Source organism: Oenanthe melanoleuca, chromosome 18 (assembly GCF_029582105.1).
Source record: "Oenanthe melanoleuca isolate GR-GAL-2019-014 chromosome 18, OMel1.0, whole genome shotgun sequence".
NCBI classification, from domain to species: Eukaryota; Metazoa; Chordata; class Aves; order Passeriformes; family Muscicapidae; genus Oenanthe; species Oenanthe melanoleuca.
In genome coordinates this window covers 10,158,199-10,181,424 of record NC_079351.1, presented here as the reverse complement: position 1 = coordinate 10,181,424, position 23,226 = coordinate 10,158,199, and the positions used below count along the sequence as shown (strand labels likewise).

General features: G+C 50.1%; 1 protein-coding gene across 1 annotated transcript in view; it reads right to left on the bottom strand.

Annotated features, from left to right (window-relative positions):
- DNAH9 (dynein axonemal heavy chain 9) overlaps window positions 1–23,226 on the bottom strand; it is a 163,537-nt gene that overhangs the window by 71,657 nt on the left and 68,654 nt on the right. The window contains exons 42-49 of the mRNA XM_056506187.1: window positions 22,998–23,121; window positions 20,975–21,117; window positions 20,018–20,179; window positions 18,611–18,844; window positions 12,286–12,546; window positions 9,574–9,999; window positions 5,899–6,018; window positions 228–416 (exon numbers count right to left, since the gene is read on the bottom strand). Of these exons, the coding sequence (XP_056362162.1) occupies window positions 228–416; window positions 5,899–6,018; window positions 9,574–9,999; window positions 12,286–12,546; window positions 18,611–18,844; window positions 20,018–20,179; window positions 20,975–21,117; window positions 22,998–23,121 (1,659 nt within the window). The remainder of the gene's footprint in view (window positions 1–227; window positions 417–5,898; window positions 6,019–9,573; window positions 10,000–12,285; window positions 12,547–18,610; window positions 18,845–20,017; window positions 20,180–20,974; window positions 21,118–22,997; window positions 23,122–23,226) is intronic.

Below are 23,226 nucleotides of genomic sequence, written 5' to 3'. Positions count from 1 at the left end.
GTGGCCATGGACAAAACTGCATAGCTGGGCTCTGTGTTTGGGATTTTCCTGTGTACAGGGAGAAACTTCACTGAGCAAGGACACCACATTTTCCCCAGGGCTGATCCTCACTCCAGCTTGGTGAGGACACAGTCATGTCCCTCACCTGAGAGATCCCCTGTGGGCACCAGGATTTATGGCCACATTAATCCTACAAACAATGGCCTCTCAGAGGAATCAGGACTTACTTTTAGCTGGTGCAAATAGGGCCTCCAGATGCCATCCAGGAGGTCCTGGCGGTATTTGCTGGTGAAGTATCCCAGGTAGGACACAAAGGCTGTGCTCAGCAGGACGTCTCCACACAAGGTGCTCTGCTGCTCTTTTAAGTCCTTCACGGCCTCAGCCCATCTCACATTTTCAGAGGCAAGTCCCCCAACCTGCAAATTTCCAAGTCAAACTGATCATTCATACAATCGTGGAATGATTTGGGTTGGAAGGGACCTTAAAGTTCATCTCACTCCACCCCTCCCCCTGTCCCAGTCTGCTCCCAGCCCCAATGTCCAACCTGTCCTTGGGCACTGCCAGGGATCCAGGGGCAGCCACAGCTGCTCTGGGCTCCCTGTGCCAGGGCCTGCCCACCCTCCCAGGGAAGGGTGACAGAGGTGTTTAAGCCCATCAGCTGTTAATTGCCTTAGCACCACACATTCCCACCTCACTGCCCCCTCTCCCACACAGAGCACTCCTCTCCACAGCCACAGCCTTCCGTATTTCACACAATTTATTATCACACCAGGTACGTGGGATTTTGATCACAATTCCCCTCAGATTCTGTCAAAAAAGATGCTTCCTCCTACCTGTTTTTCATCAGCATCCAGACAGTGCAGCTGGGGCTTTGAAGAGGGTGCAGTGTCTCCTTATAAAATAAATTACCTTTACATGCACAGATCACTTATTTGAACATGGGTACTTTTTGGGGTACCACTGGACACAGGAATGGAATTCAGCCTTCTGCTTACAAGCCAGAAAAACCCAAGCCAGTTTTGAGCTGACCTCATGGACATGAGATGGAGAATAGCAGCCTTTAGGGTGAAATTCCCAATTGCAGTCTCTTGCTGCCAAAGAGAAACCTCTCTTGATGTACAGCTCTGGGCACACCCACAGCAGGCACTGTTCCCCTCTGGTCACAGGTTCTGCCACCAGGGCCAACCAGCACCTTTTATTTTTCTTCCTCAATCCACTGTCCATATAAACTTAGGGTTGTTATTTCTTCCTATTTCTCATTTTCACTAAAAACACCTCTATATCCTTCTCTTCTGCAACTCCAGCTATGGAATGCTAACATGACACTGTCCCTTTTCCCAGGCCCCTGTTCTATGTTAAACAGGCCCAGCTCTGACCTAATCTCTGTCACAAGCCTTAGAACACCTCCAGTAGCTCATTCCCCCTAATCTGGGCTATGTTGCCATCTTAAACTGCTCTGCAGACACAGATCCCCAGCATGGGAAGGCAACATCTTCAGGCCCTCACTGAATTTCACTGTCACACCTTCCAACCTGACCAAGCCTGTTTCCAGCAGAATCCCAGCTGCCTCCTGAGGGTCAGAGCTACCTTCTCATTCCCAACAAGACCTTGCTGCCCTTTCCACGGCGTTGGCTGTCCTGCAGACACTCCAGACCAAACAGCTCTCCTTGCCCCCTCCTGTACCTCCATCCCCCCCCATAAACAGCCAGGATCTCCTAAGCCAAAACCTTCTTGGGGTCCCTCTGGACCCCCCACCACAGCCCAGCTCTGCAGGGCACACCCACGGGCCCCTCCTGCAGCGGGCAGCAGCCCTTGGCCTGGGAATGCTGCACACACAAGCACAGCTCTGGGCACAGCTTCCAGCTTCCCTCAGCTACACATTTCAGGACCCTCTGACCCCAGCTTATATCCTTGTGCTAAACAGCCACTGAGGATTTTTGACTTCATGACCAAGCCTAAGCTGCTGTGGATATCAGCCCAACTTTAGGCACCTACAGCACCCTGCGGGCAGGAGATCCACAGTTCAGCTGAGCTTTCTGTACAAAAGTACATCCTTTGATGTGCTGCCTGAACTTTTCAATTGCTGAAACATTCGTCCAGTGCAAAACCAGGGAACAATCCTGCTGGCACCAGCTTCTCTGCACCATTCAGGATTCCAAGCCCTCTGTACCCCTCTGCCATCTTCTTTTCAGGTTGAAGAGCTTTAGCCTCTTCAATAATTCCTCACACAGAAGCAGCCTTTTGATTTTCCTTGCAATCTTTATCTGCACCGAGTGATGCAATCTTTATTATCCGGTTTCTTTTATTGCTGCTGTCTCTGCACCATTTCCCATTCTCCTCCAGCCTTTGAGGTGCAGCAGAGGGGGCGGTGGGAATGCTGCACATTCAAGATTTATTTAGAAGGTATTCATAGAGCAAGATGGGGATTTTTCTGTTTTGTTCTCCCTTCTTTTCCTAACAAACCCTAATATCCGGTTTCAGATGGGCTTTGGGTTTGGTGAGGGCTTTTTGCTTCTGGGAGCACAGAGCTCACAGCACTCTTAACTCCATCCTTTCATTCCTGAGTGATAACAATCAGCTCTGCATCACTTACAGGGCATGTGAAGTAAAACCTCCTTTCTCCAATGTACTTTACATTACATTTATCTGCCTGGTGTTTCATCCCTCCATCACTTGGGATCCACTTGTTTTTACAATTCTTTATAGACAGTTGACATCATCACTGCGGAGCCGTGCGACCTCCTACACACCAGCTCATTTATGATTCATGGAATCACGGAAGCACAGACTGCTTTGGGTGGGAAGAGACCTTAAAGGTCATCCAGTGCCAGCTCCTGCCAGGGCAGAGACCTCCCACCACCCCAGGCTGCTCCAAGCCCCATCCAACCTAGCCTTGGGCACTGCCAGGGATCCAGGGACAGCCACAGCTGCTCTGGGCAGTTTATTCTCATGAGCACAAGAACTAAGAGACAAAATATCTCTGATGGCCTTTCTGTTCTGCCAAAACTGCCTCTTTGGATGAGGGAAAACTGCCTCTGGGAAGTTTGATGCCTCCCAGGAGCAGAAAGAGAAGCCTCAGATTTTCTTTGCCCCCCTGACCTCAGTGCTGTCCCTAAATCTGCCCCAGTGCAGATTGCTGGTCACAGATTCCAGATTGCAGATTGCTGTGCACAAACATGAGCCACCACTCTCCTCAAAGGGCTGCAGAGGCTCCCCAGTGCCTCTTGCTGGTCTCAGACTGTGCTGATGTCCCTTTAGCACTGCTAGAAAGATCCTTGTGCTAGGATGAGGACCACAGCTGCCTTTCTTTGGGCTGCACTGTGTGTAGGGCAAAGCCTGACCCAACCCATCCAAGCCTCCCTGGCTGCTGCACTGGGCTCCTGGCTTAGAGGTGAACAATCTCTTCTCAACTCATTGGTACAGGTCTGCATCTTGCATCACTGAACTTCATCCCATTCCTGTGGTTCCCATATCTAGACCACCCAGTTATTTCAGTTCCAGCTGCCTCTTTATGTGGGAGAATTCTAAGTTTTATGTTCTCAGTCTTGGAAGTTTGTCTTTCATGGCAAGTCATATTCCTTACAGTGTAATGAAGGCTGGAAATCATCAAGGATCAGGCAGCACAGGCTGTACCTGCCCTGCTCCTCCTCTGTTCTGGACATTTGCTGGAGTCCAGCTGGAGCTGGACAGGCCCTGGTCTCAGCCCATGTATCTTATCTCACTTCTTGAAAAAGAAGCAGAGCACTGCTTTTAAGCTATTGGTCACTTTTAAGGATCATACATAAATTATCCTTAATCTCAACTCCAGTTACAAGGCACAGTCCAGTTCTTCCACCTTTCCTTTGTAGTTTTTATAGATAAAGCATCCTGAGGTTTTCCCTCCAGTCTCCTCAAGTTCAACTCCCATATTAATCCCACAGCCCCTCTAAGACCAAGAAGTCTTTATTGATGTGATTTTCCTGGTACTCAGAGGTGCTTCCACACTCTAATTAATTTTTTCAGGTTACTTTTTATCTCCTTAGGTCCTGGAGATCTTTTCTTCTCCTGTGCTTGGATCACACACTACTGCCACTTTTAACATCACAGGCATCTCCCACCTCAGATCCTGGAAGTCATTGGAATTCTTTCTATTTAGCAAGAGGCAAATTAAAAGCTACTCCCGGATTACCTTTGGCTTTTTGATAACAACAGGGAGTGAACAACCATTCCTCACCCACCTTCTGCACACCAGTCATGATTTTAGAGGCTTCTGTCACATCCTTCTCCTCTACACCTTTTCCAAAATGAAGGTCCCTAATCCATCCCCTCTCTTCTCACATGGAAGTGGTTACACACTCTTCTGTAGCTTTTCTAGATGGGTTACCACATGTGGGATGTAGGCACTGACAGACCCAATACAATGACGCTTCACTTCTGTTTCCTGAGGTTCTTCCTCCCAATTAGTAATACTCAATTTGTCTTTTTTCCTCCTGTCAAGTGCCACGTTGCTGTTCCTGAGAACTCTCTGCAACAACTCCAAGAGCTCTTCTGTGAGTGATAATAGTGCAATTAGGCCCTATCCATGTAACTGCATGATTACAGTTTGTTTTCCCTGCACACGTTATTTAGCATTTGTCATCACTAAATTTCCTCCTCTGCATTAGCACACACCCACTCACAAACACCACTCATCAGCCAGCCTTCCCTTCTGGTGCACAGATCCTGTCCCCTGGATCCTGGAGCATCTTTCTTGGGCCACCTGAAGTTCATGAGATGCCCGTGTGGCACTGTGAGAGCCAGGCTTGCCTCAATCCCCCAGGTTCATTTGTCAATCCAAAGCATTGCTCTCCATGTTCAGTTGCATTCTTCACACAATCTCAGATCTGTTTGTTCCAATGTCTGGGAACTCATTTCTACCCACAGCCACACCAGTGACACATCTGAATGTCAAATGAGCTGCACAGCAGTGAGGGCTGTCAGGTCCTATCCCTAGATCAAAGCCAGGATGCCACAGGAGATGGGGTGCAGTGCACAGCAGGAGTTGGGATGCAAGGAGCTCCTTGCCTACACTGCAGAAATGATGAATTGCTGAGAGTATAAAATCACAGAACTGTTGAGACTGGAGGCTGTTTCCACATCATGGGGTGGGGAGGAGATGTAAGCAGCATGTCCTGGGATGTGGTGGCACAGAATCACAGAACCATGAAATGGTTTTGGCTGGGAGGGACCTTAAACCCCATCCATTGCCACCCCTCCATGGCAGGGACACCTCCCACTGTCCCAGCTGCTCCAGCCCCAGTGTCCAGCCTGGCCTTGGGCACTGCCAGGGATCCAGGGGCAGCCACAGCTGCTCTGGGCACCCTGTGCCAGGGCCTGCCCACTCTCCCAGGGAAGAATTTCTTCTCTATATCTAAACTAAATTTCCCCTCTTTCAGTCTGAACCCATTCTCCCTTGTCCTGTCACTACAGCTCCTGATGCAAAATCCCTCTCCAGTTCCTTGGAGGCCCCTCTCTAAATACCTTTGTATTCTGGCTTGGAGGAGACTGAGGCTTTTAGAGAGCTTTTCACTCTTTTAGAGAGCTTGTCACTTCAGAACCTGCAAAGCTACAGGTATGTTCCCACCTTTGTTTCTATGACACCACTTTTGACAGCCATTGTTTTGGCCCTCAGTACCTGCTCACACACTTAAGCCCCAAGAAGGAGATGAGAGTTGTGATGGCAGCAGAGCCAGGCACTTTAACCACAGAGCTGCCCTGGCACATGGAAAGGAGCTGCAGAAGCATTTTTATTGCTGAAACTTGCTGCAGTGCAGGAAACTTCTCCAAAAACATGAGGCTGAAACATGCTGTGTGCACAAGGCTCAGCCAGCCCTGATCCCTCCCTCTGGGGCCACCTGAGCTGTCCCTGCTGGCACTCACCAGGCGGTTGGCGAGGGTGATGGTGCAGGCTGTGGCCTCAGCTTCCTGCTGACACTTGAGCTTGTCTGAGGTGGCCTGCTCAAACCTGGCTGTGAGCCTGCCCAGGTTCTCATTGAGGCGCTGCGGGGGAAAAACAGAGGGAGTCAGGTTTTACCAACTCAGGAAGGCTGTGGAGCTGTTGGAGGAGTCCAAAAGGCAAAAAGAGAGCTGGAGCACTCTGCTCTGGAGACAGAGAGAGCTAGAGGTGTCCAGTCTGGAGAACAGAAGGCTCCAGGGAGAGCTCAGAGCCCCTTCCAGGGTTCAAAGGGGCTCCAGGAGAGCTGGAGAGGATCTGGGGACAAGGGATGGAGGGACAGGACACAGGGAATAGCTTCAGACTGACACAGGGCAGGGATGGATGGATGGATGGATGGATGGATGGATGGATGGATGGATGGATGGATGGGATATTGGGGAGGGGCTGGGATGGAATTCCCAGAGCAGCTGTGGCTGCCCCTGGATCCCTGGCAGTGCCCAAGGCCAGGCTGGACACTGGGGCTGGAGCAGCTGGGACAGTGGGAGGTGTCCCTGCCCATTGCAGCTGTGGGACTGGATGGGCTTTGTGATCCCTTCCAACCCAAACCATTTTGGGATCCGTGATCCTGAGGCAAACCCTTGTCCAGAGCTGGCCAGGCTCCAGCCCAGCTCATCCACCCAGGGCTGGCAGCAGGAGCCAGGGCTGGGCTGGGCTGGGCTGTGCCACTGCTTGGAACTCACACCCTCAGCACAGGCAGAGGCAAAGGACACACAAAATTAATTTATCTGGGGCTTCTGGCTAAGCCCTGGTGATGAGTGCTATGGCTGAACAATGAGCAGGCAGCTGAGGAACCCAAATCTGGTATTTCCTGATGCTGCAGCCCCTTGTCTCCAACCAGTCCTTGAGGCTCTGCTGATTCCCCAAGTCGTGCTCAAATCCCCAAGGGGCTCCTGGAGTTCTGCCTGAACCATTTCCAAACCATGCCCTCACACAGTTTCAGCAAGGAATATAACAAGAGAATTGAATGGTTCTGCTCTGAGTGCTGCCTGGGAGTGTGCCAGGAGCCCCCAGTGAGGTGGGGCCATGTCCTGTGCAGGTCATGGGCTGGGAGGGACAGGAAGAGGCCAAAGCACCTGCAGAAAAATCTGGAGAGCCCTTTCTAGAACTGTTCACACTCAGATCTAAATTAAACCAACAGCTCCCACAAGCACTTGGAGCATTTCACTTCTGATAAGAGAAGTAATAATTGATTTTATCTGCACCCAATGCAGACTGCTTAAGGCTAAACTGCTTGTAAATCACTTTAACATTGAGCTACACACTAGAAACAAACCTGAAAATGAAAAAGGATTATATTAGAGATCTCTGCAGCTCTCCTGGATACTGGCAAACACAAAGAAGCCTCTCCTTGACCTGCCTTGGAACAGTAACACAGAAAGTTTCTGTCCCTGTGTGCATGTGGATCTATGAGCCTACAGAGGCTCATATATAGCATATTCCACTATAAAAGCACCATCTGATAACTGAATTTCTATAGAATATATGCATATATCAGGCCTGCAGGGCCCCAGCAGGGGCACACAAATACAACTGTGTACACGCCTTTCACTCCTACCTCCACCAGCCCCAGGTGCAGAGCACTCAATTCCCAGGCAGGCAAAGCAGACAGAAAGTCCTTATTGTTTTGGACAATCAGAATTTTCTCATTTATTAATAAAAATGAGTATGAGGCAGCTTGGGGCCCAGCTGTGAGCAGGTATGAATCAGCACACAGCAGTGAAGCTATCCAAGATACCCCAGAGAAGGGAGGATTTACCTCCACATCCATCCCACACTACCCTGCACCATTCCCCATCTGCAGAGAGCAGAAGGCTCCTAAACCAGGCAGTTTTGTAAGAGCATGCCAGAGGAGCACCAGTAATCTCCCCAAAGATTGCAATTTTCTTTAACAAAATCCCACTCCTTTGAAAAAGGAAAAAAAAAAAATTAAAAAGCCCAGGCATGAAAAGCTTTGGAAAAGAGTAGCATAAAGGGATGAAAAAAGTTCCCCAGCACTGTATGGCACATCTGAGGTGGGAGAATTAGACACCAAAGCCCTCTAAATCCATCCCTGCTTCAGGTGCCTCCTTTCATCTGCAGCAGGGAGGGGTGATCAAGGAGTTCAGCACCGTTTTCCCATATTTTTAGTTAAAAAGTGTAGTAAGCATTTTAAGAATGATAAGCCCTTGAAAACCTCAGAAGAATGATGTGTTTTCTGACAGGGTGAGGTGCTGGTGGAAGGGGTGAGGGGAGCAGAGAGACCTCACTAACTGGGACCCTCCCCTGCTGCCCTGGCCATGGAAAGGATCCCAGTCCCAAAGAGGGATCCCAAAACACCCTAAAACCAGGCAGGTTCTGCTTCCCACACCCTGCTCTTAGCAGGTATCGTGCTGGGAGGGAGCAGGGAGAAAAGCAGGATAAAGCAGGATGTGTTTTCACATAGAGATAATTTTCTGAAGGAAAATGATAAAGGCTTCACTCTGCACTCTGTGGAAATGCACTTTTAATCACGCTGTAATTTCTTCTATTCAGGGGCTTTTTTTAATTATTTTTTTTTTTTTTTAAGTAGCAAAAATCCAAATAACATTCAAGATGTGCTGCCAGGGAGCTGTGCCATGACAAATGAGGCTCCTGCAAGAGCAGTTGTCATCCTGCAAAGCCAGGGACTGAGTGTGCAGCCAGCCCAGCTCTGTGCTCCCAGCACTAAATCAGCCTCCAGCCCCTGCCCTGTGCAGCACACTGGGAACACACTGGTTTGAGATAATGAGTTTTCTGAGGACCCAGGAGAAGAGGTAAATTACATTAAAAAATTAGGTGGGAATAAGAAGAATTCTTATTTAGTCTTCCTCTTTGGGTGCAAGCAAGGCTGGAGAAGAACACAGGAAATTTAAAAAGCAGCAATATTCTGTCACAGAATCACAGAATGGTTTGGGTTGAAAAAGATCTTAAAGATCAGCCTTTTTCACCCCTGCCATGGCAGGGACACCTTCCACTGTCCAGGATGCTCCAGCCCCAATGTCCAACGTGGCCCTGGACACTTCCAGGGATCCAGGGGCAGCCACAGCTGCTCTGGGCACCCTGTGCCAGGGCTACACTAACCTCACAGGGAACAATTTCTAATTTAAAATTTCATCTCTTTCAGTCTGAAGCCATTCCCTGTGTCCTGTCCCTCCATCCCTTGTCCTCAGTCTCTCCCCAGCTCTCCTGGAGCCCCTTTAGGCTCTGCAAGGGGCTCTGAGCTCTCCCTGGAGCCTTCTCCTCTCCAGGTGAGCACCCCCAGCTCTCCCAGCCTGGCTCCAGAGGGGCTCCAGCCCTGGAGCATCTCCATGGCCTCCTTGGATCTCCCCAGCAGCTCCAGGTCCTGCTGTGCTGGGGCAGCTCTGCAGGTGGGGTCTCACCTGAGCACAGGGGCAGAGGGGCAGAATCCCCCCCTTGACCAGCTGCCCATCCTGGGGCTCAGCCCAGCACAGGGCTGGATTTTGGGGCTGCCAGTGCAACAGGAGGGAGAGCAATCCCTGCAACCCCCAACCCTTTGTACTGCCACCCCTGCTCTAGAACACCGAAGCAGAGGATTCTCCCAGGCTGGGACAAGCAGGACGGGTCCCCCCAAGGGCACTCACAGCGATTTTGGCCTTGACAGTGGCCAGCTTGTCCTGGGCTGCAGCCAGCTCGGCGTTGGCCCTGTGCAGGGCCTGCCTCTTGGGCTGCACCTGGCAGAAGAGGCGGTGGAAGCGCGCGATGTTCAGCACCCACGAGCACAGCCCGGCCGCCGCCGCCGACTTGGTGGCCACAAACTCGGGGTTGAACTTGGGGTCTTGCAAATAGGGCTGGAGGGCTTTGAGGCAGTTCTCGTGGATGTTCTCCTTGTTGAAGTTGATCAAGGAGTCCAGGAAGCCGTCCACCCTTGCCATGGCCACTTTGGCTGCTTTCCAGCTCCTGTCCTTGGGGATCCTCCCTCCCGGGGCCGTCAGCACCATCACGGCCGCGGTGACGTTGCTGACGGCAGCAGGAGGTGACCCAAAGGACCTCAGCTCCGTCAGATTGGTCTGGAAAGGGGAAAACAAGGCTGTTAGATAAAAATGAATGGGCTTTCTTTTCACTCTGCCACTAATAGAGTCAGGCTCCCAGGCTATCAATCTGATAAATTGGGCTCCTCTGGGCCCCAGCAGTGCTGCCTGTAGATCACTGCTCTGCAGGTTTGCAGCACACCTGCTCCATTCCCTGCTCCTGACAGCACACCTGGCACCAGCACAGCTCACTGCTCCTCCCCAGGCTCCTGGGGGAGCAGCAGGTTTCATGAACTCTCAGAAGATTGGGATAAATAAGAATGAAACTGAGAGAAATAACACTCAGGCCCTCTAAAACAACCTTCAGAGCTTCCCTTCGTGCTCCCTCCTACCCAAGCTGAGATGTCAATGCCAAAGCCATCCTGTGACTCCACATCCTGCAGCCCTCAGGGCTCAGGGAATGCAGCTGCTGAGAAAGCCCAGGCACCCTCACAGGGCAAGCAGCCAGACTGCACTGGAGGAGCCAGAAGTGCATTTTTGTCCCTAACTCCTGATTTCCCAAGTTTTCAAGCTCCCCACCACACCTGGCTTTGCAGTTTTTTATTTTGCAGGTGCTCTGCACTGGGTCTATCACCACCCACATGCCATTCATCATTGTCCATATAACAATTACCTTAATTATCATCCATATATATGTAATTATCTCATGTATGTATAGATTTATCTCTCCAGAACATTTTAAATAGCTTCTCAGTTTGTCTCAGTCACTCTCACTGCCACCAGCCCCTGCAAAAGGCATTAGAGCAGGGACAGAGGGGCTGCAGCAGGTCCCACCCACACAGCCAAAGCCAGGCTGAGCCAGCCCACGGCCACTTCTTGGCTCACTTGGAGAAAAAAGGAAAAGGAAGTTTCAACTGTCAGGAGCCCAGAGAGAATTAACCCTGGCAAGGCTGAGCAGGGCCAGCTCTCCTGAGAGCAGTGTGGCTGCAGAGGCACCAAGAGGGGTTATTTAAAGCATCAGAAGGATAATCCTCCCAGCACAAACACAGGAGCAGAAACCAGGTGGCTTTGAGGTGCAGCTGATCAGGAGGAAAGAGCCTGGACATGTCCCAGTGGCCATGGCTGCTCTTCTTTTGCTCTGGAAGGTGACACCATCACAGAAATGTCCACGTATCCACATCCTCACTGACTGTATGGATTTATTACTGGATTCTACTCTACAGCTTTTCTCACTGTGTTCCTTGTTAATGCTGCATATAACCCTGCAGTCCAAGGAAGATGGCTGAGATAATTGGGCTGATGCTGTACAAACACACCAAACATTGCTGATTATCATGTCAGCCAGGTTGGGCTCTCTGATACATCTCCAGCCAGCAGGTAAAGCATGGCTTCCACTGCTCTGCTATTGCTGCTTTACTGTTCCCTGGAGAAAATCCCAGCATTTCCCCCATCTTTGCCTAATGAGAGATTCCTCAGCTCCAGTATGAACCTGGAACTAATGGAGAGACAAACATTTTCCTTTTGCACAGTCCTTTCCCTCCCACAAAGGAAATCCAGAGCACAGCAAAGCTCCTTCCCAAAAGCTAATCCAACAGAATCTCCATTCTGGATGGCTCCAAGGTGCTGTCCTGTCCCCCAGCAGGGCTAGGATTGAGCCTAGCCCTGGTTTGAGGCTTTGCTGTGACTGGGGATTTTCCAGCTGTGGTTTCCAGCTGTGTGCAGTGGGAGGCTGCTGCCCCAGGACACTGCATGAACTGCAGAACAAAACAAATTGCAGGTTCATCTCTCAGGCATGTCACAGAACCACAGAATTTCCAACTCAAAGGTTGGAAAAGACCTTTGAGATCATGAAGTCCAACCTCTGACTAACACCTCAAACTGAAACCCCTGGAGCACCCTTGAAGGACAAACTTTCCAAGGCACAATAAGTCCCCCCAGAACCAATCTCCTGCAATCAGAGCAATGCTTATCTCCTGATCGCACATTTTCCCAGTGGCATCTTCCTCTGCACCAGCTTTGTCTGCTCCTCTCCATGGCAATAAGTGAAGGGGAACACAGTGCAGCCTCATGGGTGCTCTGAGCTCCAACAAGAACCCCAGAATCACTGAATTAACCAGGTTGGAAAAGCCTTTGAGATCATCAAATCAACCTGTGACCAAACACCACCTTGTCAACTAAACCATGGCACTGAGTGCCACATCCAAACTTTTTTTAAGACTTTAGCACCAGCAGGGAGGAAGCTGGAGGAGGGACAATACAATGTCCAGAACTTGGGCCATCAGATTACACAACAAGGAGGAAAAACACTGGGATTGCTCATCCTACCTTGTTGAGAGTGTTGAGAGCAGCCTGGGCAGCTGCCAGGGCAGGCTCAGCCTTGGCCAGGTCCTCCTCACAGTCCTTCTGCTTCTGCTCGACCTCCTGGGTGATGAGGGCCACCTTCTGCTCCTCCTCATCGGCCACTGCCTTCTTCCTGCTCACCTTCTCTGTCTCCACCCCCACCACCTGGATCAGCCTGTCAGCATCCTCGTTCTTCTGCTTCAGCTCCACCTCTTGGGCTGCCAGCTTGGCCTTCAGCTCATCCACCTGCAGGGCAGAGATTTGGGGGAGCTGGACTGCCCTGCCTGCTCCTCAGGCCCAGGGCACGGAGAGCCAGGCTGTCAGCAGAGTCCTGGGCATGCCTTAAGTTTTATCTTTCATATTCCCAGACTCTGCAGTGCATTGGTGTGTGACTCTGAACTCCACACAAAGTGTCACAAGTTCTCCTCCCAGCTCAGGCACACAAAACAATCCTTTTCCAGCCCCACAACCAAGGACACCTGAAGCTGCAGCTTCAGCCCCAAAAGTGCAAGCAGCAGCAATGGAGGAGAGAATGTGGGAGGATGGGAGTGCAGGAGCTGGAGCTGGGATTGGACAGTGAAGCCAAGATGGAAATGGAGCCAAAGTGATGCAAGTGTGAGAACTGGTGACTCGGATCCATCTTGGCTCCATCTTGGGTGGAGCCACGGCCGGGCTCTGGCACTGCCCAAGGTGAATCCTTTGGAGCCTTGGGATAAATCCCTGCTTGATTCCTGGGACACTGCCCAGCCTCTGCTCCAGGGAAGGGTCCAGGCAGCAGTTTCAGGAGCCCCATCACACAGCAGGCACTTGCAGGAAATCATTATAAACCCAAACTCATCAGCTCTGGTCACGAGCTCTGATGTCACATCCCCCTGAGCAGAGGTGTGGGGTGCTGTGCCTTGCTGGGGAGGGGACAAGGCTACAGTTCAGCCACACTTCAGCTTCTCAGCCTGGCCAGGAGCAAACCTGGGCACAAGGTGATCTGGAGGTGGAGCTGTGTGCCAGGAACTCCCTGAACCTCCTGCTCACCCAGCACCCCCTGCCCTCCCAACCTCCAGCCTGGGCCCCAGCACAGGGCAGGGGCAGCACCTGCTCTGAGACCATCAATCCTGCAGCCTGTGGCAGGAATCACAGAAACATGGAATGGTTTGTGTTGGAAGGAACCTTAAAGATCATCAGTTCCGACCCCCTCATGGCAGGGACACCTCCCACTGTCCCAGCTGCTCCAGCCCCAGTGTCCAGCCTGGCCTTGGGCACTGCCAGGGATCCAGGGGCAGCCACAGCTGCTCTGGGCACCTGTGCCAGGGCTGCCCACCCTCACAGAGAAGAACTTCCTGACATCATTTTACACCCCAGAAAGATTGCAGTTGGGATCTGCTGACAGGTCCAGCCCTGGGCAGAGCTCTGAGGGTCAAGGGAATTTAAATGTGGTGTCAGAGGGGCCTGAGAAGGGATGTCCCCATGAGCTGGCAGCCAGGAGGCCACCAGCACAGCCATGGTGGCCACTCCTCACAACCTGCTCACACACAGGAGCCATCACCAGCACGTGCACGGGGGGAAGCTCACACAGGCTCTCACTTGCAGACAGAAAAGCTCCTGCTAATTCACAGTTTCAGTGAATTTACCCAGACTCTGGGCAGACCACGGAGGCTTTCACTGCCTGATCTCAGCTCAGCTCCTTAGAGCTCCTGGGGTGCATCTTTCCCCACACAGAAACACTCCCAGGAAGGGAAGGCAGGCACTGCTTTTGGCAATACCTGTTTTGATAGCAGAAGGGAGAGCACAACCTGCAATCCATAAACAGAAGCTGGTGACATTTGGCATGGGCTTCACGTGGAGAGCAGTTTTTCAGGGCTCTCCACACGCCCTCCATCCATCAGCATCCCCTGCAGCCTGGCTCTGTGGGACTGCTCTCACCAGGACAAAGGCACAGCTGTAAATCAGGGCTCACATGAGCACATAATCCCTCCGTGTGACAAACCCAGCAGCAGCTCCTTGTTCTGCTCCAAGTCTCTGGGGGCTGCAGGAAATTGAAGTGGGCTCTGCTGATGGCTGATATGGCTGTGACCTTCTGCCCAGAAATCAGCCTTTGTGTGCTGGATACACACACAAATGGGAGCTCCAGGGGTTTACACGGCCAGGACAAAACAAGAAGGGGATTAAAATCCACAGGCACTCAGCAGCAGCACTAAGAGCAGGTGTAAGCTCAGCCCTGGGGAACAGACAATGCCCTGCCAAGCACTCACAGCAATGGAAGGAGAAATTACTTTGTCAGGATTTTTAAAAAGTAAGAATGCTGGAGAAAGAGTATTTACAATGGCTTGCAGTGACATGACAAGGGGGAATGACTTCAGACTGAAGGAGGGCAGGGTTAGCTTGGGCATCAGGAATAAATCCTTCCCTGTAAGGGTGGGCAGGCCCTGGCACAGGGTGCCCAGAGCAGCTGTGGCTGCTCCTGGATCCCTGGAAGTGTCCCAGGACAGGCTGGACAGGGCTTGGAGCAGCCTGGGATATTAGAAGGTGTCGCTGCCCATGGCAGAGGGTGGAAAAGGAAGATCTTTAAGATCCCTTGCAACCCAAAGAATTCTGTGATTCTATTAGAAACCTGTGAGCAGCTTCATGAGTGCAGCACAATCTGATAAGCAATTAGTAATGTGAGGTGGAAAGGGAAAGAGCAAAGCAAATGAGAAATTCAAGGGTAATGTGCTGTGACTTCATCAAGCAAAGGAAGGGAGAAGCCCTTGCCTACCACCAGAACAGCATGAGAAAAATTATTGAAGAGAAGAAAACCTGGAGGGCAGGCTCCCAGAAGACTCATTTTATCTGATTGTCCCTGCCTTGTTTCAGGAACACAAAATACATCAAAAGGTCAGCGATTAATTGATAGCGGCAGCCAGGCTCGACTCTGGAATCCAGTGATGCAATATTAACCAGAGCCATCCTCAGAATTACTCAGCAATGGGTGCTGACCTCCGGGTGGCACACAGCTCTCTGAAAAACAAATGACTCATCCAACACATCTTCCCAATCCATTATGTCCTAATGGGAAGGAGGCTTCAGCTTTCCTGAGTGCTGAGGATGCTGCTGTCTGCAGGGAGAGATGGTGGTAAAACTTTGCTGGAGGAGGAAAGTTGGTCAATCAAGGTGTCCAAACCTCCAAAGGAAAGAAAAAGGGGATAGAGGTAGAGGGGACCACAGGAAAAGGAGGCAGAGAGGTTATTTTGAAACAGGAACAGCAAAGTAAAAAACACCTGCAGCTCCTGATACAACAGCCCCTTGTGCTGAGGCCACTCTGAGCCTGCAGAAACACACAGACCTCACCCCTGACTTGTCATGGATCCTGGAGAGTGGCAGAGATGAGCACCAGTCCCCAGAGCTAAGGCACAGCCAGGTGATACCCAGGGATCAGAATCCTCCACCTTTACTTTGAAAATACCCTCAGCCCATCCTCCCAAGCACAACCTGCAGATGACACACCTGAGTGAGAGAGAGGCCCCAAGACCAAGTATTTCCATGGGTGAATGTCAAGTTCAGCCTTTTAAACCCATGTTCAAGATTGAACATGCTGGTATGATTTCCAATACTGATAAATCTGCTTTCAAATCAACAGCAGTTTTGACTATTGCGCACATCTCTAATTTAGGTGTTTAATTTTAGGCTCCCAGTGCTAATTTTAGACTTGAATTTGACATATTTGTCCTCACTGCTCTGCATCTTAATTACCTGCACATGGAGGCACCTCTCAGCCCAGCCTCACTGCAACCAGACACCAACACTGTGCTCTTTCATCCTTCTTGGGATTTGATTTTCCCATCCTTCCCATTGTCTCCAAGTCCTCCACCACTGCTTTGTGGCTCACCAGAGAACCCTGCCCACACTGAAGAAAGCCTGAAGGATACAGAAGGGTTCCCATGTGCCACAACAGACCCAGGGACTGTTCTCAAAAGATTCATTTCATATTAGCTGCTCCCAAAAAAATTAAACTAATCCATCTTATCCACCACTGGGGAATCCTGAAAAAACAGGATTCCCCACAGGTGCATCAGAACTATTGCTTGCATGGGTGAGGTGAAGTTGTTGGAAAATATACCAAGTTGAAAATGTTGAATTTTATAACCTCAGTCAAGTTTGTCCACCTTTGTCCCCAGGGAAGGGAATTTAAGTTTCTTCCCAGGGCATTATTCCACCAGGAAAGGCATGATGGATTTAACATCTCAACAGACTGGGAACAGCACAGAATTTACACAAAAGATAATGATCATCAATGACCATCAGCTCCAAACATCACCCTTGGCATGGTCAGAGACACCTGGTCTGGGAAAAGAGAGAAAAGAATGAGAACCTAATTAACCTTGGAGGGGAAGAGATCTGTAACTAACAGAAAACCAAATAATAGGAACTCTGCAACTTGTAACCAATGAACACTGAACCAGTGAATCTCCATGGATTTTGACTGCATAATTTGTGAAAAATCTGGTAAAATTCACATGTCAAAGAATGATTTTCTCTGCATGCCCAGGCTATGTGTGGATTCAATTATTTCTGTTGCACATCCTGCCCAGAATATAACAATATTATGATTCTCTAACACTTTGAAGGGTTATTATTTTTCCTGTAGTTTCAGTGACAAGGTGAGCTGAGCTGAGGTGTGCTGGGCAGTGAGGGCATGGCCTCACTAGAGCCACCAGAGCTCTCTGCTACACTTTCCACTCAAAGGAGATTCTGGAACCTGCACAGGGACGTGGCAGTGCCTGTTTGAAGAGAGATAGATATCAGCTCTGAGAAGCACCAGCCCAGCCCATCAATCACCTCCAGGCAGGTGTGTGTCCCCTGGGGTGTGACACACCCGAGTGACTGATTGTCACAGAGCTCCCCAGAGCAGATGTGTGGAAGGGGATGGACCTGCCAGTCCTTCCTTTTCATCAACCCCTGCATTCCCCTGAGCAGCTTCAGGAGAGCCTCATTTGCCACTGTAGAAGTGTCTTGGGTTGCAATCCAGGATGTGCCCAGCAATGTGAATTCTGTCCCATCTGCTGCAGCCGGGTGGGGCAGTGACCCTGATCTCCTGGCACACATTATCTGCTCATGGGCCAGCTTTAAACCAGCTGGGCAATCATCTTTATCTTTCCACAGCCCATCCTCCCTCCAGGAGATATCTCCTGTTCATGGCCACTGAGTCCCAGGGCATGACTGATAAAATTCCATCATCCCATGGGAGATGCTCCAGCCAGGGGAGGAGCCAAGCCTTTCCTACCCAGATAAAAACTGAGATTTGGACACCAAGGACCTTCTTCCACTGGATTCCAGAGGAAAGCCAGACCTTTCCACATCATCCCTGGAGCTTCAGAGGAAACTGCACCTTCTCCAGGAGCACTGCTCCAGCTGAACCACATCTGCCCCTGCAGGAGGATGCAGCCACCATTGAATGGGACTGTGCCAACACCCTGACTGACTGACGGGTGTCAGCTTGGATTCTGACTCTGGCAGGGCTGGGATTGTTCTGGAATACTGCATTTCTATTTTAATTTTCCTAGTAAAGAACTGTTATTCCTAATTCCCATATCTTTGCCTGAAAGCCCTTAATTTCAAAATTATAATAATTTGGAGGGGGTTTACATTCTCCATTTCAAAGAGAAGCTTCTGCCTTTCTTAGCAGACACCTGTCCTTCAAACCAGACAGGAGGCTTTGTAAGCAAACATTTGTCACAGTTATAGAATATGAAATGAGAGCAAAATGGGAGTGCAGCAACAGAGGCAGGTGTCACTGCAGAGAGGTTTGGGAAACACCAGAACAACTTCTAGTCACTACCAGGGGAGAGTGCCAGTGGGAGTCTTTAGCAGGGATTTGGGATGACAGATGTGCATTTCAGACATATATTAGCTTTCCTAAAAGATGGATAGCATAATGGAAGGAAAAATGAACATCAGCTCCATTTTAACAGCATGCACTATTTAGTTTGAAAGACTTCTGCTGAAGTTATTGTAGATTTCCTGGATGCAACTCCAAAATTCACTGACTGTCCTGTATTTTCTAAGCTGTTTTGTCACCACAGCTGAAATTTACCACTAAAAGAAGATGGCAGAGTCAGCTGGATCCCAATCTCATTTTACTTATTGAAATCTTTCAGTTACCTCCCAAAGAGCAGACTGGACACACACCTCTCCATTCTCCTTTCCAGTGCAGAGCATCACTCCTGCTCCTGCAGAAACCCAGCTCAAGGCAGATTAGAGCCAGCATCCAGCACAAATTTCTTCCCTGTAAAGTTCTCCCTCGAACCAGACAAGAAAATCAACCTCAAGGAGTCCTCACCTGTGCAGAAGTGCTCTTGAGCTTCTCCAGGCCGTTCTCCAGCCGCTCCATTTTGGCCTTTAGCTCCTTGTCCTTTTTCAGCAGCAGGCTCTGGTAGAGCTTGATTTGCTCCAGGAAGGACTTGGGGGTGGTGTAGTTGTAGCGGTGCTCGTTGCTGAGGTACAGCCGGGACATCTCGTTGACACTGATGTGGACCTGGGCCATGAATTTGCTTATTGAATCCTTGACTGAATCCTACAGGTAAGATGGGGAGATGAGGAGAAAGTGTTTTAAATAGAAACTATATATAACACAGGTCTGTGCTGAATAGAAAGGAATTTGGTAACTTTTCATTCTGCTGCAGCACAATCCAGGGTGTAACAGCCAAGCTGATCCCTTTTCACTGTTATCTCTAAAATAACTCTGTTGCTCATGTACTTTATACCTCTTCTTTATATCTTTTTATCTCACACATTATCTTATCCCAAGCAATTTGTCGACAAAATAACAGCTCTTTAAAGTATAAATTTTGGCTTTTCTCCTGTACAAATGGGAAAAGTACACATTCCTAAAAAGAAACATTGTAGGCTTTATTCTTGCTAAATCCTGCCTGGAAAAACTAAATAAACAGAAACGAATCTCTATTATAGTAGCAGATTGTCATCACTGAGAACCTGACCTATTTTTGCCCTTGAGATTCCCAGAAGTTCAGACAAAAAGTGGGGAGAGCAGCAGGTTATTTTCTGTGCGGGTTTGGGGCTGTCCTTGTGCTGGCAGAGCTGTTCTTTCCCTGGCAGTGCCCTCAGCTCCCAGTGACAAATCAGCTCCCAGTGACACCTCCTCAGCTCCCAGTGACACACCCTCAGCTCCCAGTGACACACCCTCAGCTCCCAGTGACAGACCCTCAGCTCCCAGTGACATCTCCTCAGCTCCCAGTGACACCACCTGAGCTCCCAGTGACAGACCCTCAGCTCCCAGTGACAGATCCTCAGCTCCCAGTGATAGACCCTCAGCTCCCAGTGACACCACCTGAGCTCCCAGTGACACCACCTGAGCTCCCAGTGACAGACCCTCAGCTCCCAGTGACACCACCTGAGCTCCCAGTGACAGATCCTCAGCTCCCAGTGACACCTCCTCAGCTCCCAGTTCCAAATCAGCTCCCAGTGACACCACCTGAGCTCCCAGTGACACAGGGGTGTAGTGCCATGGCTCTGATGCCAAAGTCCATGGCCCTCTCCACAAAGATGTGCAATGTGCCTCAGGGATGGTTTGGTGGAGTTTAATGCACTTCAGTGCTAGCAGTGATGCCCCTCTGGACGGACACAGTTAAAGGCAGCCCACCCCTCCCTGCAGTGGTGTGGGAGACACGGGGCCACCCGTGTCTGTGGCCAGCCGTGTCCCCAGAGGGACCCTGCGCTGGCTGCTCACCTGCAGGGTGTCCATGTCCCGCAGGAAGCGGCGGCTCACGGACTCCAGCGCCTGCCGGGGCCAGGGCTGGAAGCTGTCCATGGTGCTGCAGGCGGCCAGCGCCGGGAAACGGCGGCTGCAGAGCCGCAGCCGGGGGCCCACGGGGGACAGGCACAGCACCACCTGCGAGCACAGCAGGGCACTGAGGAGCGGGGAGAGCAGCATCTGCCCCTGCAGCCACCTCGGGCTCCACGGACCCCGTCCCGTCCCATCCCATCCCATCCCATCCCATCCCATCCCATCCCATCCCATCCCATCCCATCCCATCCCATCCCATCCCATCCCATCCCATCCCATCCCATCCCATCCCATCCCATCCCATCCCATCCCATCCCATCCTATCCCATCCCATCCCATCCCACCCCCCAGCTGAGGGAACACAAGGTGTGGATGTTACAAATGACAATGTCATCATTGGCTTTCTCATTTATATATTAACTGTTACAAGTTATTATCGATCACAACAATTTTAATACAGTACAATTCCCTTTTACCTGCTTTTTGATATCACACTCACAGAATCATTGGGTTGGAAGACAGTTTTAGAAATTTAGAAAATTAGTATATTTGACAAAAATTACCAATTAGAGACATAAGAGGTAACTTCCCCCAGTTCAACCCTCTATAAATCCTCCCCCACAAATGGAAACTAAACTTTGTTTATGAAAATATGTCTTGAAGAGCTGGTTTTGGCCTTGGTTCCCAGAAAGAACCAAGACAGGACAGAGGCCTTGTAACCCCTGGGGCTTGGAGCTCTGGAATTTTGTCTTTCTGGCTAGTGAAAAGGTAGAAAAAAGTACTGGTACTGGCTACTAATACAATAATAGGCCACAAATATGTGGTAAAAAACACAGAGAATATATAAAATGAAAAAGGAAAAAAAATCATTCAGCACTAACCCCTCCTGCTCCAACTCACCTTCAGCCGCCGTCGAACTCGCTCGATGAAAAAGCTCCAGCAATTCTCCCTGGAATCCAGCAGCCCCTGGGCTCTGACTTCATTCCTCACACTGCTGATGATGTTTTCCACTTCATCATCTGGAAACAGGTCTGGGATTTCCCCTAGGAGGAGAGGACACCTCTGGGTTTACAGCTCTGGATGTTGCTGTAGTCTCAGAGCAAAGGGAAGCTGCTGCCTCCCTCTTCAGGGGCTCAGGGAAGTTCCCTCTCAGGTAAAACCCCTGCACCCAGAAGCAGCCCAGGGGCACAGAAAGTCATCCTGCTGCAAATAAACACCTGTGAGAGCAAACTTCCTTATAAAACACAAGGGAAAGGGACATAGGATAGAGTCAAAGTACAGAAAATCCTTTATTTTTAGCTCTGCAGTCTAATTAGATTACAAAAAAATATTCAAAATCATTGTCGTTTTGCAAATGCATTAATTACATGTAAAATTTTTGCAGCTGTTCAGGGCCATTTCCAGCATGGTCAAATAACTCCCAGACCATCCAAACATTTTGGAAGTTAGAAATCTGGTTAAAACTTTCAAAAGTTAATAGTTAAGCAGCTGCTTGCCAAAAATGCACCCAATCAAATATTGGTTTTAGTGTTTCCTTCATTTATCACATACTCACTTCCTTTCTGGTTTCTGATTTGATTAAAATCATCATTGTTGAGTCAGATACTTTCAATATGAGCACGAATCACTTAGGGAAATACACAAATCAAAAATCTGCTCATTCATTAAAAAGATCAAAAGGTGTATTTTGTTCTAGATAGTGACAACAAGTGAAACAAGTAAGAAAGACACTTCCACTATCCCAGGTGCTCATCTAACCTGGCCTGGACACTTCCAGGGATCCAGGGGCAGCCACAGCTGCTCTGGGCACCCTGTGCCAGGGCCTGCCCACCCTCCCAGGGAAGAATTGTCTCTTCTCCTGTCCTTCCATTCCTCATCCAAAGTCCCCCTCCAGCTCTCATGGAGCCCCTTCAGGACATGGAAGAGTCTCTAAGGTCTCCCCAGAGCTTCTCTTCCCCATCAGATGTCTGTGCATCTACACCAGGTGTAGGAGTTGGTGGGAGCTCCTCCCCACAATGTACAACAATCCCTGTCCTTGCTCCTGATTACAGAACCATCATGACTGATTCAGATGGAAGAGCTCCAGAGCTTGTTTGCTGCTGAAGCCATCTGGCCACCAATTCACAGCCACATGTCACCTCTAAAGCTACTCACAAACAGTTGTGCTGCTCATTCCTCACCTCTCCCCATTCCTGCAGGAACCTGACCCAGCTGGTGCCTTCCCCACCCAACTCACAAACAAGGCAAAAAGTGGCAGGCAGGCAGTAGCAGGGATCTGCCTGGGAAAATGGGGACATGGCCACTCCAGGTGTCCTCCCATGGTCCTGGTGACACAGCCTGGACCCCCAGGTGCCAGGAACTGCAGCACACCTGGCTCATCCACACACACCTGGGTGTGTTCTGCGCACTGGTGTAGACATGACTGCACCTCAAAAACCTAAAAGCATCTGGAAAAACGACAGGGAAGGACTGGAATGGGATAAGCAGCCAGGTGACACACACTGACACAGTCACTCCATGGTATTGCTTCATCCTCCAGCTCACAGATACTCCAGTCAAATCCTGTAGCCAGAAACAATCTTCATTTCATGAGATCCACAGTGAGACTCCTCACCTCACATTCCTTTGGCTCTGCCCCCAGCTGCAATTCCCCAACAGACACATCCCTTAAAACTACATGCAGAATACCATGGCATATGGAAAAATGGGTACAGGACACGAGGGAAAGACAAGAAATCCCCCAGTTGATGGAGTGTCCCTCCCCAGGGAGGACTCAGCACAGCTTTTACTCCAGAGCTCAACTCGTGTAACTTCCAGCTCATCTCATCATCATCTGGGTCTATCCAGAATTCCAGGTGCTACCAGAGGCAAAACTGCACTGGAGGAGAGGGGGAGAGGGGAAAGCAGAGCACGAGGGCTGTACCTGATGCCAGGAAGTCATTCACCAGAATCAGGAACTGTTCATCAGCCAGCTGTGCATCACTCAGCAGGAACACAGAGCCCACGCCCTTCAGCCCAGCCTTCAGGTACAGGCTGGCCAGGTCTGCCTGCAGTGGGAAATTGTTGCATGCAGGTAGAAATATTATTTTAAAAAGGCCTTATAAAATATGATTTAGGCTCTGCTGCTCTAGCTAAGCTAACTGTTAGCTTTT